This window comes from Rissa tridactyla, chromosome 7 (assembly GCF_028500815.1).
Source record: "Rissa tridactyla isolate bRisTri1 chromosome 7, bRisTri1.patW.cur.20221130, whole genome shotgun sequence".
In the NCBI taxonomy this organism is placed as follows: domain Eukaryota; kingdom Metazoa; phylum Chordata; class Aves; order Charadriiformes; family Laridae; genus Rissa; species Rissa tridactyla.
In genome coordinates this window covers 24,585,976-24,613,834 of record NC_071472.1, presented here as the reverse complement: position 1 = coordinate 24,613,834, position 27,859 = coordinate 24,585,976, and the positions used below count along the sequence as shown (strand labels likewise).

The window sequence follows — 27,859 nt, the reverse complement described above, 5'->3', positions numbered from 1 at the left end:
GCAATATGAGACTGGCAATTTCTTTTCGATTATTTCTCCTCCAGAACTGCTTTTGGAGGTTGCATTCTGCCCAATAAAAAGGTCTCTAGATCAGTGTTCCAAAGCTCAAACCCATGTATTTTTTTTTCTATCCGGTGCCTGTTTTCATGATTGAATCACCGAAGTGCACAGCAGTTTGACTTGACGTGCTCCGTGTAACCGGATGGCAGCGCAGCACGTGCCACACAGGGTCATCCAGTTATTTTACCTAATCTAAAATCTTTGTACAGTAATGGGCCATATGGAATATTTTGGAGGAAGGTAACATGTTTCACGTTAATGTATCTGGTAAAAGTGTGCAAATATTGTACATGGTGAAATGGTAGAGAAAACGTCTAGGAATACACCCAAAACTTTGGGGTATATGCAAATACACCCATGTGTTTTGATTTATTGGCCTAATTTCATCTCTACTATACTTACATAAATCTACTGTACAGAGATCACAGAGTGACCTCTATTTATGACATTTCACCAAGGGAAGAAACCAGATTATTAATTTCAGAAAAGTAGAGCTAGAAATCACATTTGTTTCCAGATGAGATGAAAATTTCGTAACTCTACTTTTTTATTTCCATATTTCCATTTGTTATTCTAGCAAAAAAAATGCAGTAGTCTGGAATACTTCAGTGCTCTTCTATGGTAAGCCAGTACTTTTATTTCTATTTTTAAAAATAAAGTTTACAGTCCTTCACGTGTTGTTTCATAAGCATGCATATATTTCTGCAAAAATAAGTTATTTCCTTGGGTTATACATCCTGCTTGAAAATCTTCTACATTGGAAATATAGCAAACACATTCACCTACATTTTGCCTAGAAGTGCTTGACTAATCGCATTCTCAGTAGCAGCAAGACTAAGTAAGAAAAAAGTAATTTCCCCTTAGAAGAATTAGTTTCTCAGAGCTGATGAAACTCTGAAATTATGTATTGCTTAACCAGTGGTTCTTACACTGCACTACAAACTGTCCTTCCTGGACATGAATAGTATTCCAGACAAAACATACATTGAAATGGGATTAACTGTACTTTGTAGTCATTAGGCATAAACCAACGTATTTTAAAAGTTGAATTTATCCCCAGATCATCAATTGCAAAGCTAGGACATGCAGAGTCAAGGTTAAACGTTAAAGACATCCACGGACACTAAGATACAGAAAACTTCAGAATGATGCTATGCATTAACTATCTGATTACGGCCAACGCATTGTAGTGTTGGTGGTTTTAGATTAGATAAACTGATTGTCAACAAATGGTTCAATTTCCCTCCCCTCCTTAAAGGGTGAACTGTGGAACTGCTCAACAAATAGCATTTAAACAGCCCCATTAACTGCTATACCAGCGTCTCTTACTAAAGTTCCCTTCACACTCCAGACTTAAGGCAGCATCAGTTCTACACAATTAACTCAAAAAAGTAATCATTAACCCTTTTTCTCCTTAAAACAAATCTTTGCACTAAAATACGCTGGCTTGAGGAGCAGAATGGACCATGATATGTGAAAAGCATGAGGTGCAAGAGGGCAAAATCCCTTCCTAGCCAGAGCCCCAGCAATAGTAGCGAGATTCTCAGCATTCCAAACAGAAGGAACATTTGTTCCTTCTCAGCCTTGGAGTTGGAAAGTTTAAAAAGCCCATGTTTTTAGCACTGAAAGAGATGTTAAATGACTTCAAAAAATTCCTAACTTGTATTGCCTATGTCTCACCTTTTTCAGAAACTTCGGCATCTGAATTCATGCAACTAATTACATTTGACTCTACGTTGAGTATGAATGAAAAATGTAAACAAATAATGAAAAAAATCTAAGATACTCTTGACATTCAGTAACAGATACCTAACACTTATGCTGTAAATCATTAGATGAACATAGAATCACAGAAGTACTCTCAGAAAGGCATAATTTCGCCCATTCCGCACATATAATTCATAAGGGGTTATCAGACTTTTCACTCCTAGAGGTTTCATATCTTCTGCATCCTGCAACTGTTTACCAGTGTTCTGTGAATGACAAGTGTCTAGAAAATATATGTGGAATGTACAGTAGTTTACCATATTTAAAAGTGTACAGGGACATTATATAGATCTGCTGAAATCTTTAAAGCTACTGAAACAACTAACAAACATTTCCGTGGATAACGGTAAAATCAAAATATGAGGGATGTTACAATTTTGTTTCCAGAAATCACTTAGGGACTTTGGTACAGTGCAGACTCAGTGTTAAAAGTAAGTTTGCATTAAAAATGCATCATTTTAAACACAAGCATTTTTTTTCTCTGTAGCGAACCTGTTGACTTCTAATTTAATTCAGCGCTTCCCTGATTTTGAATAATAAACAAGTCTACCACCAATGCATTTTTGGGGGGGTTGAAGAAAGCACGTACTGAGGTAACATGTTTTATGGGATTTTGCAACATTTGGCCAGTTTTTATTCCTAGCTCCACTCAACAGAGAATGTGACTCATTAAGGGCAATGAGGCTTTATATGGTCATGGGAAATGCAAAACTGACAGTTTAGAGACTGTGTGCACCAGGTGTACCAACAGCGACCTTATGCAAATTTGTACTGTGAGATTGAAACAGCAGAACCAGCCTCCGTGGGATCGCAGTGACAGTAATAGCACTGTACTGCCATGAGCGTATCATCTCAGTATCATCTGGCTACTATGGAGTAGGTGGCTCTTACAGGAAAAGCGTATCCTGCATCCTAATGCAGTACAAAGAACTTCAATGCAGAACGTAAGCGGGCAGAGAAGAACAAACACAATCCTTAAATGCAACTTGTGCAAAACTATGTGCTTATGAGGCACTTGAGGCACAGCAGCGTTTAGCACCATTAGACTCTCAAGTCCCTTATCTTTCAACCCATGGTAGAGTACATGCTACATCACACAGAAGGTGCATACAGCCAGGGGATATGCGGTGAGGACACACCTGCATACCACATCATGCCATGTGAAGCTCCAAGGGCCTGGGCACTTGGATATATACAAGGAGTGTCCCATCCAGTGGGACTTTCTGTGCGGGTCCCCGCTAGAAAGCACACCTCCCTTAGCTGCTGCGCAGCACATGGTCAGTCCCTATGCGGCCCACAAGCCAGGCACCCCAGGTTGCTGATCACATTAATAACCTGCGTATGAAACCTGGGATTCCAGCCTGAAAAAGGGGCCCTGCTGCTTCACAGCAAACACGTGAGACAGACACATGATGGCTCGGGGTGCGAGACAAGGCCAATGGAGACAAAGTGCCTGAGACTTGACAGGTCTACAGTGTTTACAGGGGCCGTAGATTACATTTTCTTGCTTTAAGTAAAAGAATATGTGTATGTGTATCTATATACATAAAGTAGATAGTTGTATACTTGGCTGAAGAAACATTGCGTGAATGAATTACAATTAAGTCCTCTCCTCACCATCTGTTTTTTAACTCAATAAACTACCTCCTGGTTTGCAACACTGAAATAATCTGTTCTACATGAAAACAGAAGACAGTAAAGAGTAACATTAGACAGAGCTTTATCTTTTGTTTACCTCCCACCTGATAAACCCTGAATGGTTCTGTTCCCTGCCTTTGATTGTTTTGTCCTCATATTTCCTGCTAAGAGTTTACAAAACAGCATTATTGAACAGGCAGATAAGAAGCACACCTATTTGTTTAATAACATCAAGGGAGAAAAAGTGCTGGCTCATCCATTTTGTTGTTAAGTTGCTCAAAAGGATCAAAATACCAATTAACTTGCTGGCTTAGAAAATCTTTGATATCCTCACATTTACTGACATTTTGAAACTCTTGTTCATACTTGCCTAATGTCTTTTTGATTATGAACAAAGAAGTGCCAATCTGTTTAGCATTTGACCTGTTTTCTCAAACATTTTTATGTATTCAACTACTTAGCTCCTAAAAACACTTTACTAGTCATGGCTGTAAATTGAAGAAAAATGCTTCTTGTTCCATTGATAGCTTTTTAAAGCATTGTTTAAAAATAAAGAATGAACTGAACAAAGGAGCAAGAACATCCCCTCTCCCGCCTCCCCATTTATATTCTGAACTCAGGGAAGTCTTCTATGCTGTTGGGCAAATTGCTAAATCTCCCCCCTACATCCCTTGTCGTGTTGACTTTCTTTCCTGAAAGAATTACATCAAGTTGGACTAAAAACATGTGGCGTATCTGACAAGATGTTAAACACAACTTGCCCTTATCTGCAAGAATGGAAAGCTACAGTCAGCGCTGCTTTTATTACAATTACTTTCCAAGGTTGTACTCAAATTCAGGGCACTTTTGAATGAAAAGAACCTACTGATAAGAGGAGGCCTAATTTCCTCTCAATTTACACTAATTTCAGTGGAGTTAATCTTAGTTCACTTATGTGCAAATTGAATAAAAGTTAAGGTTAATAATTCTGCCTTCAGCCTCTTCAGGATGTTGCAAAGATGTGTTAGTGATCACAAAAATTTATCTCTTTGTTAAATCTGCTCTAGAATGGCGTAATCTTACTAAAATTAGTCACATAACACAAAAAAAAGGTGGGGGGAAATCATGCCTAAAAATTAAATTGCTTTGATGGACAAATGACCATGTTAGTTACCCTTCCTAGGATATATATCTCTAGTGTTTTCCTATTGCATATTCATGATCTCTAGAGGTCCCTTCCAACTCTGAAAAATTCCGTGATTTGGAATATATTACAAATCATTAAAATTCTTAATTTTTCAGAATGAATTGATTAATCTATGGTTTATCGTTCAACATCTCTCAGTGCAAGGACCGCGGATTTCCAAGCCCAAAGGACTGATTTATACACATGTAAATTTACCGAATCTCTGGGTTTTAGAAAGGCCTGTGAAACTGTTTATGTCTTTTCTTTCTCAAAAACATAATCAGCTCCTTCCCTCTAGCATCATGTGAATGATTTGCTTTCACTAGATTCATTAACTCTCTATTGTCCAGATCAGCAACCTCCAGTTCAGAAAATATCACTAAATGCTTGATTTAGCCGTTCACTACTTGTTCCGACTGTTGAGTAGTTGATTGCTTAATGGTACCGCTTCTGCTCCATTACTGAATTACCAATCCTAAAGACCAAAAAACAGTAACTGCTACACAAAACCATATTTTATATCTAGAAGAAACTATAACGATCATATAAACATATTGTCATCATAAAGCCAACAGCATTTCCTGAATCAAATTGATAAGTTTTTGAGATTGAGAATAGTATTAAAGCTAGTAATAGTAGCCATGACAAGGATTCAGGTGAACAGAGATCTAATTATAATTCGTGATACCTCCAAGATAATGACTACAAGGCTATGAAGCTATTATGAGGAATATTTCTAAATCACAGATCTTGCTTGCACGTGAATGTTTTTTCCAGTTACACCAGTGAAGCGCATTTCTTCATTATTAGGCTTACATCAATGTACAGGCACATGCTCTCCAGAGCACAAGTAGCTCTTTTCGGCTGAATTTACATAATTTCTGAGATGACAAAAAAAATGAGGAAAACGGGAGGGAAAGAGGTGAAAAGGGTGTAAAAGGAAGAGGTGTAAGGGCAAAACGGGTAGGCAACGGCAAAGATTTCTTATGTGAAGACCCTCTACATGGGGAACTACACCAGTACAACATACCAGATTTTAATTCATGCCTTAAGTTTTTCCACTATGGCTTTTCTAAACGCTAAAGGATGTAAGAATCGAATTTGATACCTTATTCATAAATATATTTTAAATCAATTTTACAACGTGTTATGTCCGAAATCAATCGATGAAAATTTCCCTGGAATATTTGTAATTTTTTGTTTAATCTAATTAAAATTCTCAAGCTTGAAATTAACACTCTCCTCGGATATTTATTTTTTTTAAAAAAACAAAGCTTTTATATCAGTTAATTTTAAGCATGTGCACATTCTTCATATGATGGCTGAAGGTCACTAACCTTCCAAATCTTTGTACTATGATGCATAATTTCCACTTGTTGCCTCTACTGAAGGAACCATGGGGACAGGCTTGCTAAGTGCTCGCTGCTGGTCTCACATTGACTTTTCTCCATTAGAGCTCAGCTATCTCTTGTAGTCTTTATCTCTCCTAGTGACTGCCCTCATTAGGGAATCAGACCATACACGTACAAACCATGTTTGTAGAACTTTCTGTACTTAACAGTATAATATATTTAATTGAATGGAGTTTTAAAACAACAGCCATGTTATAGAAGTCTTACCTTTTTACAAACTCTTCAAAGAGGATGCGATGAGAATACCCTTTTTGACGTATTTTGACAGTTTCCAGAATTCCAGTGTATCGTAGCTGCAGCAGAACTCTCTCATGAGAAAACGTCAGTGCTTCTCGATCATCGTTAGGTTTAATGCAGCGGATAAAGTGAGGCTGTCCAACGACCATTTTGGATAAAAGATCCATGAGGGAATACTAGTGAGGAAAATAAAAAAAGACGCACAGACTTGACAAAAAACTGCAATGGAACTACTTAAGCAGGAGATATGTATTTGTAAACAGTATGCAATCCTTCATCACATTTTAATCTGTAATGTTAATCTGCATTGACGTTTTATTAATTTTAACCTTTAGGTTAAAACCCAGAACCTATTAAAAGTTTTCAATTGTAAAAACAAAAATTATTATTTTAGTTCTTATTTCTTACTTACACCTTTCTCTTTGTCTCCTCTTATATTACATTTCTGTAGTTGAAGAAGGCCCATATTAAAAAAAAAATAATTGAAGAATGTCCTAACTGTGATTCTGTAGGCACATTTGATCAATCAAATATCCCCAAGAGAAGAACAAGCTTTACTGTGAAACAAGAAATCACAGAAATTCACAGAAAATCATGCGGGAAGGGTTGCAAGAAGTCACCAGTTCAGTTCTCTGCCCAAAGAGAACACTAAATGTATCTGTGCCATTTCAGACGCATCTCTGTTTAATCCATTTTTCAGAGTCACTGAAGATATAGACTGCACAATCTCCCTGGACAATCTACTGAAGTGTTACATTATCATGACTATTCATAATGTTCCTAACATCTAACCTAACTCTTCCGGCTGTAACGTAGACCTATTACTTTTTTCCTATCCACCCTGGACATGGAAAACAATTTATTCCATTGCATTTTTCACTAAAATGAAAAAAGTGTGATCAGATCATATATATCAGCTTTTCCAATGACTCCTCTGAATACTGATACTTCTGCTCCATCCTCACCTCATTAGCCCACTGTACAATCAGTATTTCTTGCAAATACACTCAATCCCAAAATCACATACAATACCAAGCTGATTGTGGTCACTTTGCTGTAGGCTGCATCCATATTATGGTGTGCCTTTTTTTTTTTTTTTTTTTTTTTTTTTTTTTTACATTTCCTACACAGCTGACAACCGCGTAGCTCTATAGCTCTATGCAGGAGCACTCGAAATCCATACTTGTATTACCAGACACAATGATGCCTCTAGGTTCCCAAATTTGGATGTGCGTCCTTGTACCCTCCACACTGGGACATCTCAGTATGTATTAGCTTCCTCTATGCCTTTCCTTACGCTATTTTGCACGACAAAGAAAACACTGAACGAAGCTTTGACCCACGCTGGGGAGCACAGCACTGTGAACCTCCCCATTCTGCACGGTACAAGTGCTGCCTGAGCACCAACTGCTCAAAACTTTTCCACTCTGCAATGACTGCAAGAAAAAAAAACATTAACCAAGAGCCTTGGATTGGCATGCGGGTTTCCTGACTCCTAACCTTCCAGTTCCAACATTCTCAATGCCTTTTCCTTACCTATTTGATTTAAACACACATACAGAATATATGTTACCCCAGACAGGATTGCTACTGATAAAATGGCAATCCGTGTGATTTATAACAGTACTTCCAAAAGATGAATTTGTTTTTACTTATTATCACAAATGACAAACCTTAGGCTTTAAAAGTAGGTATGCCCAAGCTTGTGAAAAAATACGAAGGCTTTAGTAACAACAGCTATTTTATTTGCACAAAATCAGTTTTCTGTTCACAAAGAGGCCTGTTCTAGACCGCCAGCATTTTAGATGGAAATAGTCTAGATTCTAGGTCCTGTTACCAATGTACTCAGCAAAATTATAAACGTATATTTATGAGGAAACAGAAAGGAGCAAAGGAAAATTTATGAGGCTACAAAGGCCCCACAACAGAATAAAAAAATTCTCTTATGATTCACTTTGATCTCGCAATCGTACAAATATTTTAGATATATCTATTGTTTTTATCAGCAAAATGTTTGTTTACAATTAAACTTTTGTACCCTAAAGTAGGAAGCCATAGTTTGCCGCTTCATGTTAGTTGTTTCCTCAGGGTGTCGCATCACCTCCATAGTGTCGACCTGGGAGACAAAACCCAGATGTTAGAGCTGTGCCAGAAACACTGCAGATCCACCCCACCTCGCCTGTGAAAGCTGGCTTCAGTTTTTGTTAGGGTCATTCCCTCAGGTGTGAGTACTTCAGAGGACTTTATCAGAGGCACGAAGGCCAGCTTCTAACAGATGCAGGACGTGCACTGATTTCAGAGAGAGTGGTAAGTGTTCCACATGGTTTCACACTTTTGTTATGATAGTGTAACACTAGGCCAATGAAGCAGTTAAAATCATAGAATCATAGAATTGTTAGGGTTGGAAGGGTCCTTAAAGATCATCTAGTTCCAACACCCCTGCCGTGGGCAGGGACATCTCCCACTAGATCAGGTTGCTCAGAGCCCCATCCAGCCTGGCCTTAAAAACTTCCAGGGATGGGGCTTCCACCACCTCTCTGGGCAACCTGTTCCAGTGCCTCACCACCCTCATGGTGAAGAACTTCTTCCTAACGTCCAATCTGAATCGACCCATCTCTAGTTTTAATCCATTCTCTCTAGTCCTACCATTACCTGACATCCTAAAAAGTCCCTCACCAGCTTTCTTGTAGGCCCCCTTAAGATACTGGTAGGCCACTATAAGGTCTCCCCGGAGCCTTCTTTTCTCCAGACTGAACAACCCCAACCCAGACTGAACAACCCCTACCCCCAGTCGTCAAAATGCAATACTTTATGAACTCATTTCTAAAAAGCATTTCTCTTATCACCACTACAATGAACTCCATCAGGTCTTATTTTCTATATAAGAAGAGTCACCATTTCTGTAATGACCAGAAAGCAAATTAGCAGAAAGCTGCCTCATTTTGCTCATGTATGGAAAAATGTTGCTGTTGGATAACAAGTGGCAAACAAAGTAGGTAATCTCTAAATGCGTAAGTCCCTTTCTGCTGTTGTGGTTACTATTAATTACCATTGCCATTTTGATGCCAAGAATTTCAGCCATCTTACTCTGCTGAATTGTCATAGCTTCAAATAACACTTTTTCAGCATTTCAGAAGAGTTATTTTTAGAGTGTATGCATGGACAGCAAACATATTGCTCCTTGTATATTTTAGTTATATTGTCAGTACAGCTGTTCTTATCAAAATGAAACCAGAATTTATGAATGAGTATAACCATGGTTACCAATCACAAGCAGATTGTGTTGCTGTATCACAGCTCAACAAAATTAAAGAAAATCAACCAGCATCCTGTTTGCATGGAGCATTAACAACATTTTAGCATTCACTTGCTTTGTGGCAGTTTACCATCTGCTCTGACCAGGTGGCATTTGTATAAACCAGATAATGCTGTTGTCAGCACCTGTGCTACACTTCCTGGACTTTGCTCCGTACGATCATTTCCAACACTCACTGACTTAAGACCACTCTTCTGAACACTAAAAGTAATTGCTGAAAGACTACAGTTCTCAATAAAGTAATCGCGTCTCTTACCTTCAGGAGATATTTAGGAGACTGCATGTAAAATATAAAGGAAATGAAGCACTAAGTAGTAATAGATCAAGAAAATGGATTTTGTGTTGGGGAAGAAATCAAAAGAAAACTTGTGAAGACAAGATGCAGAATACAGATGGTGCAAAGAGAGACAGATTTCCATCAGGGTGACCATAAAAATTTCAGTATGTTTTTGTAATCTGTGATGTTCTAGCCCAGAGCGGTGTACATGCATTAGTACGTATCTCAAACTAACACACACAAAAAAAAAGAAAAAAGATGCAGTTTGGTTACATTTTTAAGGATGTTAACAGAAAACTCTGTAATATATCCCGGGAAAAATGCCTTATCAGCACAGATAACATCAAACATCTTAAGAAGTCACCTGACAAAGTAAATATCAATGACCTAATCAGAACAGCAGGCATGTCCATGGGGAAGGATATAGGAATGTTTCAAAAGCTGTTTTTTGAGAATTGATATCTAAATCTCTAGTAAAGGTCAGGTAGAAGACCAAAATCATACCAGTGAATTTTGACAGGGAGTTCAGAGTAACTGGTAACATTTAATGTTAAAAGACAGACAATTTAATCATAAAGAACACCAAATCAAGAGCAAAAGCAAATAGTTTGAGGACTGCACGAAAGCCCAAGCACCCATGAATTTGAGCTTCTAAATTGGATTCTTGTCTGTCTAGAAAAGCAGAGACTCTTAGTGGTATTGTTGTTGGAGGTTCAGCCCTCACAATCTCTCAGTTGTATCTGGAATATCTGCTGGCCAATAAAGGGTGAGCTAATGCCCTGCCTTTTGGGCAGTAGGACACTGGAAGCATCTCCTTTTCACAGCTGCTTATTTTCACCAAACCTGTAGAATCTTACGATCTTTCAGACCGCCAGTCTGTCAAATCTGGTTTACTACAGCCTGCTGGGTTCAAAAGGGTTTGGTTTTGTTTTGTTTTGGGGCTTTTTGGGGGGAAGGGAACAAACACACAGAAAGACAGATGGTCAGAAAAACTCACAGAGGAAATGTAATACACTTTTTCTCAGAAAATCAGAGTAAAACCCATATTGTGAGATTCCTTTTTTGATGGATGGAGTCCTAAATTCAGATCTGTACAATGTGTAAGGACTAGGATCAATTCCCAAATCTTTCTGACAAGAAATATTTGAAGTTTCCATTAGAAAAATTCTGATAGACCCTGAAGCTAGGGAGATTTTCCTGTAAGAATTTTTAGAAGTTTTGTCTCTGGTTAATTTATAACATTGTGTGTCTACGAAGCCATGCAGTTTTATGGTAGGGCAATAATCACATGTACAGCAGGCAATAGGCTTTATCACAACTGGCTTGTCAGAAAATGATAGAACATAATAAGAATGTCATGATATAATCTTGTGTTTTAAATCACTAGCTACGCTTTTCAAAGTAAAATGAAGAATATTTCAACTTTTTGAGTCACATTTTTACATGACAATAGTAGTGACGTACAATATACATTTATACAATTACAACTGAAATGGAAAACAGCTTGACCTAGGAAAGACAAACTGTTCCATCACTAAAAAAAATCGCTTATAATAGTTTTGAAACAATATTAAAAGAATGATTTATGACATCATGTCACCTTATGAAGTCACTGGAAACTATTGCTTTCACATATTGACCACACCTGCTGCTGGCATGGTATGAAATACTGTAAACCCAAAAAATACATTAAGCAAAAAAGCTCATCAATTAAATAATAAATGAAAATTTCCAAACTTCCAAACAAAATTATGTTTGTATTTTTTTAACAAACTATAAAAGAGTAATTTAAAACCCTTTTCCTGAAGCTGTTTTAATTAGAAGTTTTATGAAATTATAAGAAAGATTTTTTTTTTCAGCTAAAAACTATTTCAATTAACATTTTCTGAATAGTGCTGCACTTACGCATGTCTTTTAGCTCCGTTAAAAATTTGAAGGGTGAGTAAAAACTACTTAAACACTACTTAGTATAACTGTGTGTTTATTAAAGCTTTAGAAGAGAAATGCTAACTGATTGTGTTTATTAAAGCTTTAGAAGAGAAATGCTCTCTTCCATTCCAGCTGTATCAATAAAATGTATGCTTAGAAAGCTTATGCTGAATATGGCTGCATGTGGAAGACAGTGTGTGTATAATACAAGAAAATTGGAAAGGCCGTTATCTGTCCTTCAGCACTGAAAGTGTTTATACCAGAGAGGAAATAAATCTCTGAAATCCACATCTGTATTTGCAGGTACAGTGAAGGATATAGATGTCTGGCTGACACGAATTACTGCATCGTCATTTGAGCATGAGCTCCTAATAACAGGAGAGAAGGAAAAGAAATAGAAAACCCAGAACACAAAATTCTGTAAACTTTGGAACAGATGTGGTTACGACATTTGTTTTTAAAAATTATTACTGTGGAGGCAAAAACAAATCCCAAACCCTTAACTAAGCTAACTCTAACAGTACTACTCAGGAAGCGGGGAGGGTGTGTACATGCCATAGGCTTGAGGCACAAGAGTTCTCCTCACAAATTAAGTGTACTCAGTTGGCAACACATCCTATTAACTGCCATAAAATTATCCCATCCTTTTGCAATTATGCCACAGACTTTTATGGCAAAATCCAGCAGCGTTTAAATTCTACAGGAGTTCTTTTCAATGAATAGTGGTTTTGGTTTTGACGAGTTACTCTTTTCTGGTCATCTGTCAGTCACAAATGTCCCCTGTTTTTTCACTTGCCAGTCGAATAAAAAAGGAACAGACCATTTTTTTAAGTTTGCCTTTCATTCTGTTAAACACACTATTCAAGTTTTACCTAATTAAATCTTTTTCTATCCAAAATTGCCAGAGGAAAACCTTGACCCCATTGGTATCATAAGCAATACGGCTATCCATATCAATGTAACTGAGATTTCGCTCCGTAAGTTTACAGATTAATCAGCAGTAAATTGATTCTTCACTGGATTCTACGATAGTGTCCTCACTAAAACTGGAAACAGTGCTCCCAGCTGAGGTGTGTGTTTGCTGATATTAAGGCAGATTCTTATTTAGTAAGAACCCCACTATACACCTACATCAGCTAAGCATCATGCCCATAGTCTCGCTGTAATGTTTTATGAACAATTGCTTGTCTTCAAAGGGAACGCTACTAACCTTGATACGCCCAGCACTAAGCTGCGGAGGCAAAGACCTAGATGCTGCCGTCACTCTGGCTCTTGCCTGTGCCAAGTTACCTGTTCAAAAAAGAAAGAAATACATACGACAAAAACTGTCGAAGAAGCTTAGCAGGGAAAATTTATACGGTGGAAAATCAGCTTGTGCAATAGCACTAAAAATAGCAGACGCCACCACGCTTCTTCCACACCCCACTCATTACCAATTGTGTCTGCACAGCATTCAGCACAGGCATGACAGAGTGCAGTGCTGATTTAAAAGGGAGGAAGAAGTCAGGGATAAGGTGGTATGTCACTGACCTTAGCTACTGAGCTGATGAAAACAAGGACAGCACAAAGGCATACAGCTCAATCACTAGTAATCAATTTCTCTGTGACTCATTGAGAGGTTTAAAAGAGAAGAAGACAGCAGAAACAATCTTGTTTCTATGAAATCATGTGGATCCTGAAGTGTTTAGACAGCATCTTAAGCTCACAAACTAATGAAAGAGATGAGAAAATGATAAGACGGTATCTTTTTTTGACCTTTTGACATGTAGGCCCTGCTTAATCCCCGATCTTATTGTCCCTCGAGGTTTTTAAAGACTGACTCAATTCCTCAGGCAAAAACATATTGTGGTGTCAACTGAAAGACAGACGCCTTTTTTTAAATGTACAGTATGACGTGTCCTAAACTTTTTCCTCTGTACTTGTAGAAAGCCAAAGTCATCACAAAATAGCTTTTCAAAATAAAGGCTCAGAGAAGAGTGAGGAAGCGATACGGGACTGTGCATATGCAAGACACTCTGTATATTTCAAAGTTTTAGCAAGTCTAGCACAAGATGTCCAAATGTTTTCTCTGGCTATATCTTCAGAGGCTAAACTGTGATTAATAGCATTGAAAGAACCCTTTGAAGCAGGATTGGTGACATCAAAGCCCTAATCCATGGGTGGCAGGATTTTTATAATGAGTGGGAAGCATTTTAACACATTTCAAAGGATTTACAGCATGAATAAACAATAGGCCTCTGCAGATGTACCACACACCTTTCAGAACCAGAACACATAAATAAGTGTCCATTTTAATTTAAATGTAAATAAAGTGTTAACACTTCTTTCAGATGCTAAGTGCCTTGTTTGCATCAACTCCAGTGTTTAGCTGTTTGCTTTACAGAAAGTCAGTAACTCTAAACAGTCTTCAGAGTTTTGCTAAACTATCTATTACATAAGTGGTAAGGAAGCAGGATGGGAAAAACGAAAAAAGAACACTTAATCGCTGGTAATTATTCCATACGGGAGCAGAGCAAAGCCAGCGTCCACAGAACACTGAAAGGAACTCTTGCTCTTACTTTCCTCCCAACAAGAAAAATACCCATCCCCTGAAAACAGTCTGGGGGCCAGCACTCAAACACAGCAATGACATTCTTTGGAGCGATTCAAACATTCCGTATTAATTTTCAAAAGTATTTCCCTTTTAAGCTGCTGGCACTGGGACTGACGCAACGCTGCAAAGCTGGCATGTCATTTCCAGATCCAACAGCATGTTGTTACCTGACAGCCTAAATCACAGTGCAGAATACAAGGTATGTCCGTGTTTTTGGAAACTGCTTAGGCTCTAATGTGTATGTTAATGAGAACTGCAACTCTGTTTTGAAAAATCCTGTATATCTTGTATCGACATACACACAGAGTACATACAGTATATACATGTATCTCTCTAAGGTTAAAACGAGGACTTTAATGAGCAAGTAGTTAGTGAATTTATTTTTCTCTTAGCTGTAATGTTGATATTTTTGTATGTTAGAAATTACTCTTTTGTGTCAGCAGACAACCTGGAAAGGTTGTTTTTGGCTAGGCTTCAGATTAGCAAGTCTAAAGCTTGAAAGCCTCACACTGGAGAACTGATGACAACAACACAGGATAAAAGAGGGGAGGAGTTGGGAGAAGAAACAAATTTGAATCAGATTGTTTAAAACGACTAAAACTTTGTTGTATTTTATAACAAATTACAGAACTCTAATAACCAAATAAAATCTATAATGATAAGATAGTTGCTCAAGGTTCACCACACTCACTGCTGGCATTAGCTTTCTAGGGTTTGTAATTAATATCCCTGAGCTCTCCCTTAATTCCTCATGCAAAACTAAAACTAAATTTAACATTTTTGATCTGGCAAACCAAGCAAATAAATAAACTTTTTTATTAATCAAAAATCTTTAATGACTTTACAAACAAAAAAACCCAACCCAAAAGTGGTCAGTTCTTCAGTTACTTCAGATACTTCAGTCTTCATGATTTCGTTCTTCAGTTACTTCCTTCTAGGAATGGATTCTTACCAGTGCTTATTTTATGTGTCAACTGAATTCCTATATAATTACTAACTACTGAATTGTGGCATCAGATGAAATCCATAGAAAAAATATTATTAGGATTTTCTTTTCCAGATCAAACACAAAATGATGCTTCAATAAAAATTTGTGAATCAGTCATCTCAAGTAGTTCATGTTTGGGAAAATAACTACCTATCTTTAACACGCCTAAGCCATTAAAACGAATAAACAGAACAAATGTGGTTTGAAAATTAGTCCACATAATAAGAAATGTTTCACTCAGAGTTTGCATGGTGTTTATAGTACGTAAACATTTGGTGCCTGTCCCTGCATTCGATTTTCATTTAGAAGGTCATTTATTACTTTACACACCAAAAATAATTAAATGTTATTCCACTTTGTGAAGAACATCAATATTTGAAGAACAAACGTTTTTAGATAATAAAGTAGCCAGTTAGAACTGCCATGGGTTCCTTGAAAGGTTAAACTGGTTAAAGGTTAAAAGACTGTGCTGTGCCTTTCAGAAGTCTAGCTTCACACCTGTTACATGGTCAACGCTTTAGAGAAAATACAAGTGACATCCATGCAGACTTAAATAAAAAACTACCTATATTAAAATCCAACTCCATAAAATGGACCAATTAAGCAATTTAAAACCCTCGCAAAATTTTCTTCATTTTTTTAATTTAGAAAAAGCATTCATGAAGGAGGGGAGAGAAATTAATGGTTAAAATTGGGACTAATCTTTTAAACATGCACATGTTTAATTTTATTCACGTGCATCTCCTTTTCAGTCCAACAGGACTGCTCATCTGAAAAATTAAGGCTCCTACCTATGTGTCGGCTGGATCAGAGACTAAGGTCTCTGGGATTCATTTGTGTCAGTGGGGGAGTCAGTCTGTCCCAACGTTTTCTCCCTCTGTTTCATAAAGTTAGGAATGTCATTAATGCTTTGAGAAGTTTCAGTCATTAAAGTTTGTGATGTGCTCCGAGAGCTTCCATCAGAAAGAGAAGTAGCAGCACAAAAAATTATGCACTCCCTGGCTAAGCTCACTGTGCCAACGCTCAGCAAAACTCCTTTTGTCTTGACGCTGTACAGGAGATCTCACATCCCTGCAAACATATTCTTCACTGATGCCTCATTTCAGCTAGGTGAGAAAGACCATACTGCCAAAGTACCTTATCTCTTCTATTATGCAAAGCCAAGCAGGAGAAGTTTTGAAAGTATTTCAAGTATTTACACAGCACAGAAAGAAGAAACGGGTTTTCTTCTTTCAGGTTGGACTTTGCCAGTGCTCTCTAGATCTCAGAAAGGACTAGTCAGCATTCCTGTCTTCTCACTTGCATCCCTGGCACTTACTCACTGTGTGATCTGGCCGAATTAATGATTTGTCCAGCTGTTGACTTTCCACACTAATTAGGAAAAGTACACTCTCTGGCTGGATGTTCTGATGTTACTTATGGTTTGTCAGTGCTTCATTATTCTTAGGTGATGGGTTCTATGAGTAGTACCCAGCAAACATTAGTAATATTAGCACTGTATTTATAACCTCATTTTGGTTATGTCTGCAATAGATCACTCCTCCCAAAGTAAGGGCATGCCAGGTAAGAATTACATTAAGCTTTGATACAACATTTAGTTTGGGAAGTGACTTAGAGAGAAAAAGCCTAATGACAATGTCACCTTACCGTACAAGCTGTACCAGGGATATTACTATTATATAGAGGGCACAGTACAAGCTCTTTCCTTATCCTCATAAATTTTATTAATTTCTTTCATGCTTCTGGTTCAGATAAAGAGGGGTTACTTGAAACACCATGTAGATACAGTATAATATGGTCAGAAATGCTACAATGCATTCATATTTCATTGACACCACTTCTAATCACAGCTAAGCACTTGCACTCCAGAAGAGGTATGGAGTCAGACAATGTCTTTGACATACACAGATTCTTCTCCGTCTTTCCTTTCAGTACATTTTATCTAGCCTAAGGAAGTCGACTGCTTATCTCCATAATGCATTTTCATCTTCTGCTACTGTAAGACTAAGCTTTTCTAGCTCGACTATAAATGAATACATGTACTTTTTTTATTGGGTACTAATTTGAAGCTGGTCACTGACTATCAAAACTCTATTCTTTTGAGTCACTGAAGTCATTTAAGCTAATCTTGTGCAATAAAAAGCTAAGAATCCAATTTTCTCATATACTATGTATTTTACACAATAATATATTTATAAAAGTTCCTGTCTGTGGAACACAACTGTCAATATAGACAACTTCCACTGCTGCTTATTCTGAAAAGAGAATCACTTTACTTCCTATTCAGAAGAAGTAAATAAGAAAAATGAGAAACAGTATTTCCAAAATCAGATTGATATTACAAAACAGAATCTGATAAACATGGAAGCTTTGTAATAGTGGGGCCCACCTGGGAATAACCTAATAATGAGTAATTGCCTCAGAAGCAAAAAAAGATGCACGTTTTGTCCTAGTTTATTGGAAATGAAAAATCCTTGCCACAGTGAATGACAAATTCTGATCCTGATTCTCAATTAGACTAAAGGTTTCTTTAGCCTTATTAGCATGAAGCAGACACAGATCATATTTACAGATACTTAAAAGCTTTACATTGCTAGACTGGGATTAGAGAACCTGAGTGTAAATTCAGTGCTGCTATGCTTTTTACTGCATACATCACAGATACTTCAGTGGTCACTTCCCACATCAGTAAGGCACACACCGGCAAACACACAGCATGATGCTTACAGCAACAAATAAAACTTTGCTTGTTAGCATCATTGCTGCTATGTTTAAATATTGTTCTAACAGGGTAGGGCTAGTAGACTTCTTGTAGAATACAAGGGAAGTAAGGCACTGACAGCAGCTGAGATGAAATGAAGGTCAAACTGACTACTATATTCCAAGATATGTAAACATATGATCTCAGAAAGAGAGGTCTTAACTGATACCCTTACCTAGTAAAGAAGAACAGGTTAAGGTATATAATTAGTTAGTAGCAGTGCCGAAGATATTTTTAAAACAACCTTGAGTATTAATGGCTACTTTAAGCAACATGCCCAATTTTCCATCTGAACTGAAGCAGATGTGTAGCCATTTATTTGGCAGGAGTGTGTCCACTGAAATGCAGAGATTTCCTGAAATATCACAGACAATTAGAAATTACACTGTAAATAATCCTGAAGTTTTCTACTGCTTGATGCCCAGCATTTTCTTTAGTCAGGTCTGCAGCCTGACTGGCTGAAGACTGACTGACAGGCTGGCCACAGCCCGACCTGGTCAGTGTCCCAGCTGCTGCATTATAGAGAACAAAGTTGCTTAGCTTTTTATGATCTATACATTGTCAGAATACATGGGCTATTTCTTTCAGATACAGCCCTTAGCAACTTCCATCCACACAGAATCACAGAATGGTTCGGGTTGGAAGGGACCTTAAAGATCATCCAGTTCCAACCCCCTAGACACCTCCCACCAGACCAGGTTGCTCAAAGCCCCACCCAGCCTGGCCTTGAACACCTCCAGGGATGGGGCAGCCACAGCTTCTCTGGGCAACTTGTTCCAGTGCCTCACCACCCTCACAGTAAAGAATTTCTTCCTAATCTCCAATCTAAATCTCCCCTCTTTTAGTTTAAAACCATTACCCCTCGTCCTATCACTACACTCCCTGATAGAGTCCCTCCCCATCTTTCCTGTAGGCCCCTTTCAGATACTGGAAGGCTGCTATAAGGTTTCCCCAGAGCCTTCTCTTCTCCAGGCTGAACAACCCCAACTCTCTCAGCCTGTCCTCAAAGGAGAGGTGCTCCAGCCCTCTGGTCATCTTCGTGGCCCTCCTCTGGACTTGCTCCAACAGCTCCATGTCCTTCTTATGTTGGGGGCTGCGAAGCTGGACACAGTACTCCAGGTGGGGTCTCATGAGAGTGGAGGAGAGGGGCAGAATCATCTCCCTCGACATCTTTAGTAGTGTACAATTTGATACTGTTGTATGTAACCTACTCAGGAAAATAAACCTTGAAATCTCTGGGGAACAAGAGACAGTACAGAGTGCTGCAGTCTGTATCATTGGCAAAGTACTTCACCATCAACACAAGGTCTTCTGTTGCCCCAGCAGATTTCCCTGGTTCCTGTACCACATCTGTAACTGAGATTAGAAGAAAACTATAGATGTGCATTTTTTGTGAAGACTTCATTGTTAAGGAATTCTCCATTAATTTTCAGCATTAGCCAAAACCCTCGTAGTTTAATTACCTTTATTCAGGACAGACAAGTTTATTTCTTCTTCCAGTGGTACGTGTAAGAATACTTCTAAAAACACACAGGTTAAAAATATGGTTACCACACATGCTGATTCAGCTCTGGTCTCCCTCACTGTTTTATGTAATTGACACCCTTTTCCTTGCATGTTATGTAAGGTATTTTTTCCCTCAAAATCATATATGCTTTACCTAGAAAAGTAAAATTTTGATTATGAAGAACATGGTAGTTACCTCAGTATTTTATCTATGCTCCCTCACCAACCTGAACCTTGCAGAAATAATTTTCTGCAAGAACAGTGAATAAACAGGAAACCCAGGAGAAGTCAAGAATTGTGATTTCCAGCCCACTGTTTGTATTTCCAGAGTATGTTCCCTCTCCATACAATGTATAAAACATTTTATGGTACGTATTCCACCACTTAGGACCTGCTGCTGAAGCTGTTCCATACATACACAGTCTGATCAAAATCCTACTAAAGCCAGTGAATATTCCCATGAAATTCAGCAGTAAAAAATCAGGTACAAAGACATCACTGAAAGCACATGGAATAAAATGGAGAAACACTTTCTCTGACCTCCCTATGACTATCAGTCTTCTCAGTGGTTAAGACCCTAAGATAGACAGGATAAAAATGGCATCAAAAACAGGGTTCGACACTTCAAGAGAAGAGCTGTCTTTTAAAAGTCTTAATTTAGGATGAGACATGGTTACAGAACTTTATGAAAGTCCCAGACCTCCCCATTTTTGAAATCTAGGCATTAATGGTGTTGACTACTAATTTAATCAAGTCTCAAAGACTTCTCAACTGAAAGTTTGCCCCTCTGGATCTCAGTACTTCCATATACTATCACAGCACAAAATCAGTTATTTTTCTGGTAATTCAAAACATTATTCTCACTTATATTTGTATCTCCACGCTTATTGAAACAAATCCCCATTCATACAAATGCCCACAAATGCATTTTCTGTCCAGGCAGTTCAGTTATAATAAGTAAGACAAAGTCAAATAATATGTGAAATGATAACACTGGTTTAGTAAAGTACTGACCTTAACAGTTTGTTGTAGGGTGAAGGAATAAAGAAAATGGATAAAATAAAGCACAAAATCATAATTAAGACAGCCCACTCGGAGTACGAAATACTCTAAAACAAACACACAAAATCCAGCACAGACTCAGAGGTTTGTTTCCCACCAACTACATTCATCTCTTACATACATTAACCCCTAATTCAATTATATTGAGAGAGTGGGAAATACAAGCACGTTCTTTGTAAAGGACACACCAAAATCATTATGGATATTCAAACCAGCAAGGTTATCTGAATATTCAATAAATTTATCTGCTCTACAAACTCACTAGCAAATTTAAAAATAATTGCTCTTCTAGGATTTGATCTTAAGAGCTACTGAATGCTTCCAATGGTGTATCGAGCATCTTTGACACAGTTTGACCTCACAGTGCCTGTGGAAACTGCCTAGTAAACTACTCATTAAAACAACTACAGTCTAATGTTCCCTGAATACTTCTCTATTTAAATTTTGTACGTGCTGCACAGTGAGATCCCATAGTCTACTAATTAATATAAAAAACAGTAACATCTTCCATACAATGCATCTTTTGCTTTCTCAATATCGATACATTTTGAATTCAATTAGTATACCATGAAGTGTTAAGATTAATTATTGTTCACTACTGTGAGATAATGTTCATTGAAGAATTGAGAAGTTAGGCTAGAAACATGGAAACTGAAAAGACATCTCCTCTCTTCTGAGAGAAAGGTAAAGAAAAATTATTCTCAAGACTTGTCCTACAGAGAATGGCCTATTACGGATCAAATCAGTAAGCTCATCAAGGTCTGCTCTTAAACCTGCTCACTTGTACTTTTTTTAGGGTTCAATTTGCAAGCACTTGAAGATAAAAAAAAATATATATCTATGCCCTTTACCCATTTTGAGTACAACGTAATCTGTGAAGTCTCATATTAAAACCAGCAGATTTCTGCTCGGGCAACACCCTTTACCAAACATAAACGGGATAAATCTAACCTAACCCTTCTCAACTGTTGTGTTTACTGACATGTGCAATTCCAGAGATTCACTGACACTTTATTTATAGGGAGTTATTCTCAACAGTAAATAATTGTTATGTCTTACACAAAGCTTTAGCAGGACTGAGACCTTAATTTTGATCTGATAGATGGTTCTGTTCCTAGATGAGTTCTATTTTTAGGGCTATTTCAGGGCATGTTTTGAATCCTACTGCTAGCAAGTCTTGTGAGTATCTGTGTACTGCATTTGTCCTCTGACACAAAACCTTAGGATGTGAACAAAAAGAAACACTGAACTGTAAAATGCTCAACTGAAAAACTAAATAAAAAGTAATCCAACACTCTACCTCTCAAACTCAGTTAAGCTACATTTAATTTAGTTTACTGATGTCCCACATCTGCAACCCAGTAAAGTTCACAATTGTTACATTGCACAGCTGTGGTTTAAAGCCTCTCTTTGCACACAACACACTGGCAGCAAAGCAAAACCGATTAACTTTTATATGCTTTTAACATATGGACCAGTTAGAAGTAGGAAAGCCCTATGTCCCCAGTGAAAATATATGCCTTCCATTAACTTGAGTCAAATTCTTACGAAATATAAATTCTGATTCATCTTTAAGTCGAGAGATTATAATTACAATGGCTTTGTTTCCGATTTATTTGACTTGGAGTGCATGCAGTTATCTCTCAGAGGTAAAGATACTAACACAAAAGTACCACTACAAAAAGATTTTATTGTAGGACAAATTAGTAAAATTACGATGTATTTGAGTCTTTTGCTCTATTGTGATGTGTGGAATTAAGAGGAAAAAATCCGCTAAGTCCAAATGGAAACATGTTATATTTCAGTGCAGAAGTATGACACGCATGAAGCCAAAAGACCTGCCACTAATTGCCAGAGGAAGGGCTTGGGCTCAACAGCGGTGCACAGTGACAAACATGACAAGTCAAATCATGGTTCCACTGAAAACAACGGCAAAGCATCTACGATTTCAACTGGCCAAGGTTTCACTCTATGCCCAGTAGCGTCTGTTCATGGGACTGAAATGCAAGAAAATCCATTTGTTTCCCTCAGTTTTTAAGGGGAAAATCAAGTCTCTGAATTGGAGAGACATAGATTTGACAGATGGACCACTCAGTGGATAAGGAATTGGCTGGATGGTCGCACTCAAAGAGTCGCAGTCAACGGCTCAGTGTCCGAGTGGAGGCCAGTAATGAGTGGTGTTACTCAGGGGCCGGTATTGGGACGAGCGCTTTTTAACATCTTTGTCAGCGACATGGACAGTGGGATTGAGTGCACCCACACCAAGCTGTGTGGTGCAGTTGACATGCTGGAGGGAAGGGATGCCATCCAGAGGGACCTGGACAGGCTTCAGAGTTGGGCCCATGCGAACCTCATCAAGTTCAACAAGGCCAAATGCAAGGTCCCGCACATGGGTCGGGGTAATTCCAAGCACAAGTACAGGTTGGGTAGAGAACAGATTGAAGATAAGGACTTGGGGTGTTGGTGGATGAGAAGCTCAACATGAACCGACAATGTGCACTTGCAACCCAAAAAGCCAACCACATCCGGGGCTGCATCAAAAGAAGCGTGGTCAGCAGAGTGCGGGAGGTGATTCTGCCCCTCTACTCTGCTCTGGTGAGACCCCACCTGGAGTACTGCGTCCACCTCCGGGGTTGGAACTAGATGATCTTTAAGGTCCTTTCCAACCCAAACCATTCTATGATTCTATGAATCAGCTGCTATCAAAGTTACAGACAAATTAACATTGAGACAGTACTCTTGTCACCAAGGGGTGGTGAAAGCAGTTCTTTAAAGTGATTTTGCAAAAGGTCCTAGTTCTTGTGTTCTTTAGTGTGCATAAACAAAGCCTGAAATATTTTTTTTCACATTCTCTCTCAGCACACGGCCCATGAGTTGTTTGGGTTTTGTGTTGTTTTGGTTTATTTCAATATGAGACATATATTGTTTATAATTACTTTTTGTCTGAGGGCTGGAGACTCAAAGGCACAAAGAAGGCAGGCTAAAAGTCAATATTGAGGAGGGGAAATGACCTTTAGGCGGGCTAATTATAATTAATTTGGTTTTGAAAAAGCTCTATTTTCCTCCTATTTTGGACAAAAAAAATTCCCTTGTTAAAACATCATCATCCTAAGTCTTCAGTGAAGGTTGTGAGAACTTTCATCCCAGTTCTTTTTGACAGATTATGCTCTAATATCTAGGCACCGTGAACAAGGAGTGTTTATTAGCCATGGATGATACATTGATACTACAACACTCAATGTGTGAGCAATACGCAATGCTACCATAATTAGACATGATGCTGCTGTAGCCGTAATGGTTCCCAGCTCTGTATTTATTCTATACAGCCAAGCCCAGCCCCTACAGACCCTCAAAGCCAGGACAGGGACGTTTCCCAGTGTCTCTGTTCTGGTGGTGGGAAGGGAAGGCTGGAGGACTTCCCCTTCCCTCCCTCCAGGTGGCAACTCTCCTGCCTCTTTCCAGCAAGGACCTAAGGCAGAGCAGAGCAACCCTGACAAAAGCTCTAAAGGTCTGTGAGTCATAGAAGGGGAAAAAGTCTGCAGAGATTGTGCTTCAAGAGCAGAGAATTATGTTGTGCCGCAGCTTTTCTGAGAAGATGAAGCCCCTCTGGCACACCTCCCTGTCCTGCCAGCATGATCTGCTCAGCTGGGGAACATAAGGCAAGAGAGAGAAAAAGTGGAAGAGGGATCTGCAGTCTCAAAAAGGCCCCATGGTGCTTTGCCCACGCAGTCTGATGGTACCACCACTTAAAGGTGATACTGCAAAATTCTTGAATATCAGGGCAGTGCATCAAAGGGTCTGATTCCTCACTGATACCACTAGTGAATGTACCAAGGCCCTCCTTAATTTCCTAATTAAAGCCCTCTTCTCTTACAAGAGGACTCTATTTTCTAGATTGCATGATCTCTTTTCTCTCTGATGCTTTGGCCACAACAGTGATAAACCAAAACTAAAGACAAACTGGAATGCATTATATCTGAATGGGAACATCCATATTCAACTCTAGAAGTGACAACTTTTTTTTTCTTTCATGCTCTACTTCTCTCTTGTATTTGGAGTAAATCCTATTTTAATTTCAGAATATACAGAATTCTCAGCACAATAAACTGTGTCTATAGAAAAAAGTGACAACTATGGAAGCAACTGGGAGAACTAGTAGGTTAAACCAGAATACGTTCATTCAGTTTTGAGTTTAAAGGTCCCTAGAAAGTGCAAACAGATTCCAAAACATGCCAAACGTGCCTAAGTTTCCACTGAAAGATGACAAAACATGCTGTACAAACTACAAAATTAGTGCCAGAATGTTTAAGTTCTGATGTCTCACATCAGTAATTGTGCACTCTCTTAATCATAAATTACTATTACAAATGTATATTTAATGCCCTGCTGTTAATTTCTGGCCCTTTAAACTACACAGTCTGCTACTGTGAAATAGAAGCATTTGTTAAGAGGGGATAAGTATATTTGATAAATTACAGGGATTAACATGATCTTAAATTAGTAAAAGAATTTAGCCCTTTTAATATTTATTTTCTTGCTGCTGCTCAGTTTTTGACAGCGGAAGACATGACAGTTATATAAATATACTTCAAACAGAGGATCTTCTCAGGGTGGGAAAGGCATCTTTTTGTTCTTACTGGTATTTAAGAACTCCGTTTTCAGTAATCGTCAGACTCACGTTACCAGTCTCCCAGTTCTCTCTTGCTTCTGGGATAGCACCACCTAGTGACTATTGCACATATTAGAGATTGCTGCTCGGCAAAAACCACGTACGCTGCAAATTCCAGAGCTAGTTGCAAGCAGATGTGAGAATGTGCTGTCACTCATCTTCAAACAAAACACCAGAGATACTGGCAGAAGGCTCATTTCAAGTCAGGGTTACCTGGAGAGATGCAATATGGCTTCCATGTAAATTATTAACTTTCACATCAGTCAGTAATCTACAAAAAGCTGGAGAAAATTGTATCAAGATTATGAAACTTAATCTGTATTTTCTCTGGTGTGCTGTAGGATTGAAGCACATGTGGAGCGGAGGGAAGAGGGCTAAGAGGCAAGGACAGAGTATGATGGGACATTTACACAGTCACTATTATTTTGCTTACAAAAGCCTCTTCGTAGAAAGTTAAGAGAATAGCATTATCTTTCCTCACTGAGCAGAGATGAAGCAGCATTGCCAGCAATACCTTCTGTTCCGAGCCAAACCTTTCATTTATCTTGCAAGCTGCCAAAACTAAACCTGGCAACAATCTGATTTTAGAACACAGAGGCCCCAACACAGGATGCGAGTGCCAATTATATTGGACAGCTGGACAAAAATAAAGTAAAATCACAAAGACTTTTAAAAGATAAAAATGACATAAGGGTTTTAAGCTAATCTTATAAAGGAGCATACGCATAATTGTTTTTTTAACAGGATGTCCTGTACCAACTTGACAGAAATACAGACCGCACTCAACTTGCTGTGTGCTCTTCATGGAAAGGTAAATGTTCTACAAGGGGAGGCAGAAAGCAGGCAATTCACGTAAATAAGAAACAAGGAAGGAATGGACGAGAGAACACAAAAAAAGTGGAAAGAAACCAACATGGTAACTATACATTACTGCAATGAGACTTATCTTCTTACTGAACCTATTATGCATCTTGGGCAAAATATGCAAGTTCATTACCAATGCCACTGAATATATCTCTAAAAAGCCAGAGGAAGACGAGTATGCATGAAAGCATTACCATTCTGATTTAAAAATAGCAATAAAATCAAAAGTATAATATTTACAGTAATTGGGACTGGTGAGCGGGACAAAGCACCTAATCCGTTTCATTCTGACAATACCTCCAAGGTATAAACTGGCTAGTGAAGAGGGGTGTGGAGGCATGTTTGACCAGATGCGACCTTTTTTTGCTTTGCTTGATCCATCCAGCACGAGTAAAAGAATCTCTTTTACCAGTTTAACATGGGCTCAAACGTCAGAAGCAGACACAAAGATTCTTTGTTCGCCACTTGGGCACAAACCAATCCTACTCCACCTTAAACTATATCCCCCTCCATCTAAGCTTGTCATAGCTGAAAGGAGAAGCAGATTCCTCATTGGATCCTCACCTCTCAGGACCTCTAAAGGCATAATTTGAAGGGGGATAATCCAGAGCCTTCTAATTACAGGAAAAGAACAGAGACATTGTAACAGGAATCTATCCTATGTAGAATATAAACAGATATTTTGCTATCAGTTTTATATGTGAAAAGAAGGCTCCAATAAACGTTTTTCTCCAGATGTTCTTTTTCTACATAGAAATCTCAAGATCACTGGAGGCTATGACTGGGCTACTGAGGTTCCAGAAATTCCAGACAGAGCTGCTGCACAGGCACAGAACTGCACCTACCGCCCATGTACAATAAGCCTACACAGCATTACCTAATGCACGTACACTTATTTCTACCTAAAAATACAACAGCCTCATTTGTATATGTCATATCAGATCACAAGAATTTTGCAATCTGATACAATCCATCATATTTAGATTATTCCCTAGTATTACGTCTTTTTCTTACCCATTATGAAAAAGATACTTCAAAAATGTTAAAAGTATTGAGAAATGTGTACATTTGTTGGCTTGTTTGCATTTATACTGCAGAGCTATCATTTGCATAGGTTACTGCTATACTGGCATCTGTCCATGGAACAATCAAACTTCACCTTGCTGTTTTATTTAGCTATAGATCTGCACACTTTCTTGTAAGTCAGTGTCAACAAGCTTTAAATCAACTGAATTAATTAATTCTAGCAGATTAGTATGTGTTTTTTATGATTTGTAAGATGCTTTATGTACTGCATCGATGCATCTAAATAGATGGATATTGCCTCCTAAACAACTTGATCTACATTACATGATTTACGAACTGTAAGACACAGTACACAAGAATCTATCAACTGAGAACTGAACTTAGTAAAGGACTATGAACCAAGAAACTCCCGTATTCTCATCCTGCTCTAAGAATGAGTTCTTGCCCTACACGTCAAATAATCTGCCATTCTCTGGAGCAAGGGATGAATCTTGCTCCCTGTTTGTTTTTTTTAGAGTAATTCATGTCCACATATTTAAAAAAAATACGATCACAACATTTAGATATCTAGGAAACTTTAAACAGCAGA

The 27,859-nt window shown here is 38.2% G+C and overlaps 1 protein-coding gene across 1 annotated transcript in view; it reads right to left on the bottom strand.

The window, feature by feature from the left end:
- MYO3B (myosin IIIB) overlaps positions 1–27,859 on the bottom strand; it is a 193,217-nt gene that overhangs the window by 68,734 nt on the left and 96,624 nt on the right. Inside the window, exons 23-25 of the mRNA XM_054208150.1 lie at positions 13,012–13,091; positions 8,318–8,395; positions 6,250–6,455 (exon numbers count right to left, since the gene is read on the bottom strand). Of these exons, the coding sequence (XP_054064125.1) occupies positions 6,250–6,455; positions 8,318–8,395; positions 13,012–13,091 (364 nt within the window). The remainder of the gene's footprint in view (positions 1–6,249; positions 6,456–8,317; positions 8,396–13,011; positions 13,092–27,859) is intronic.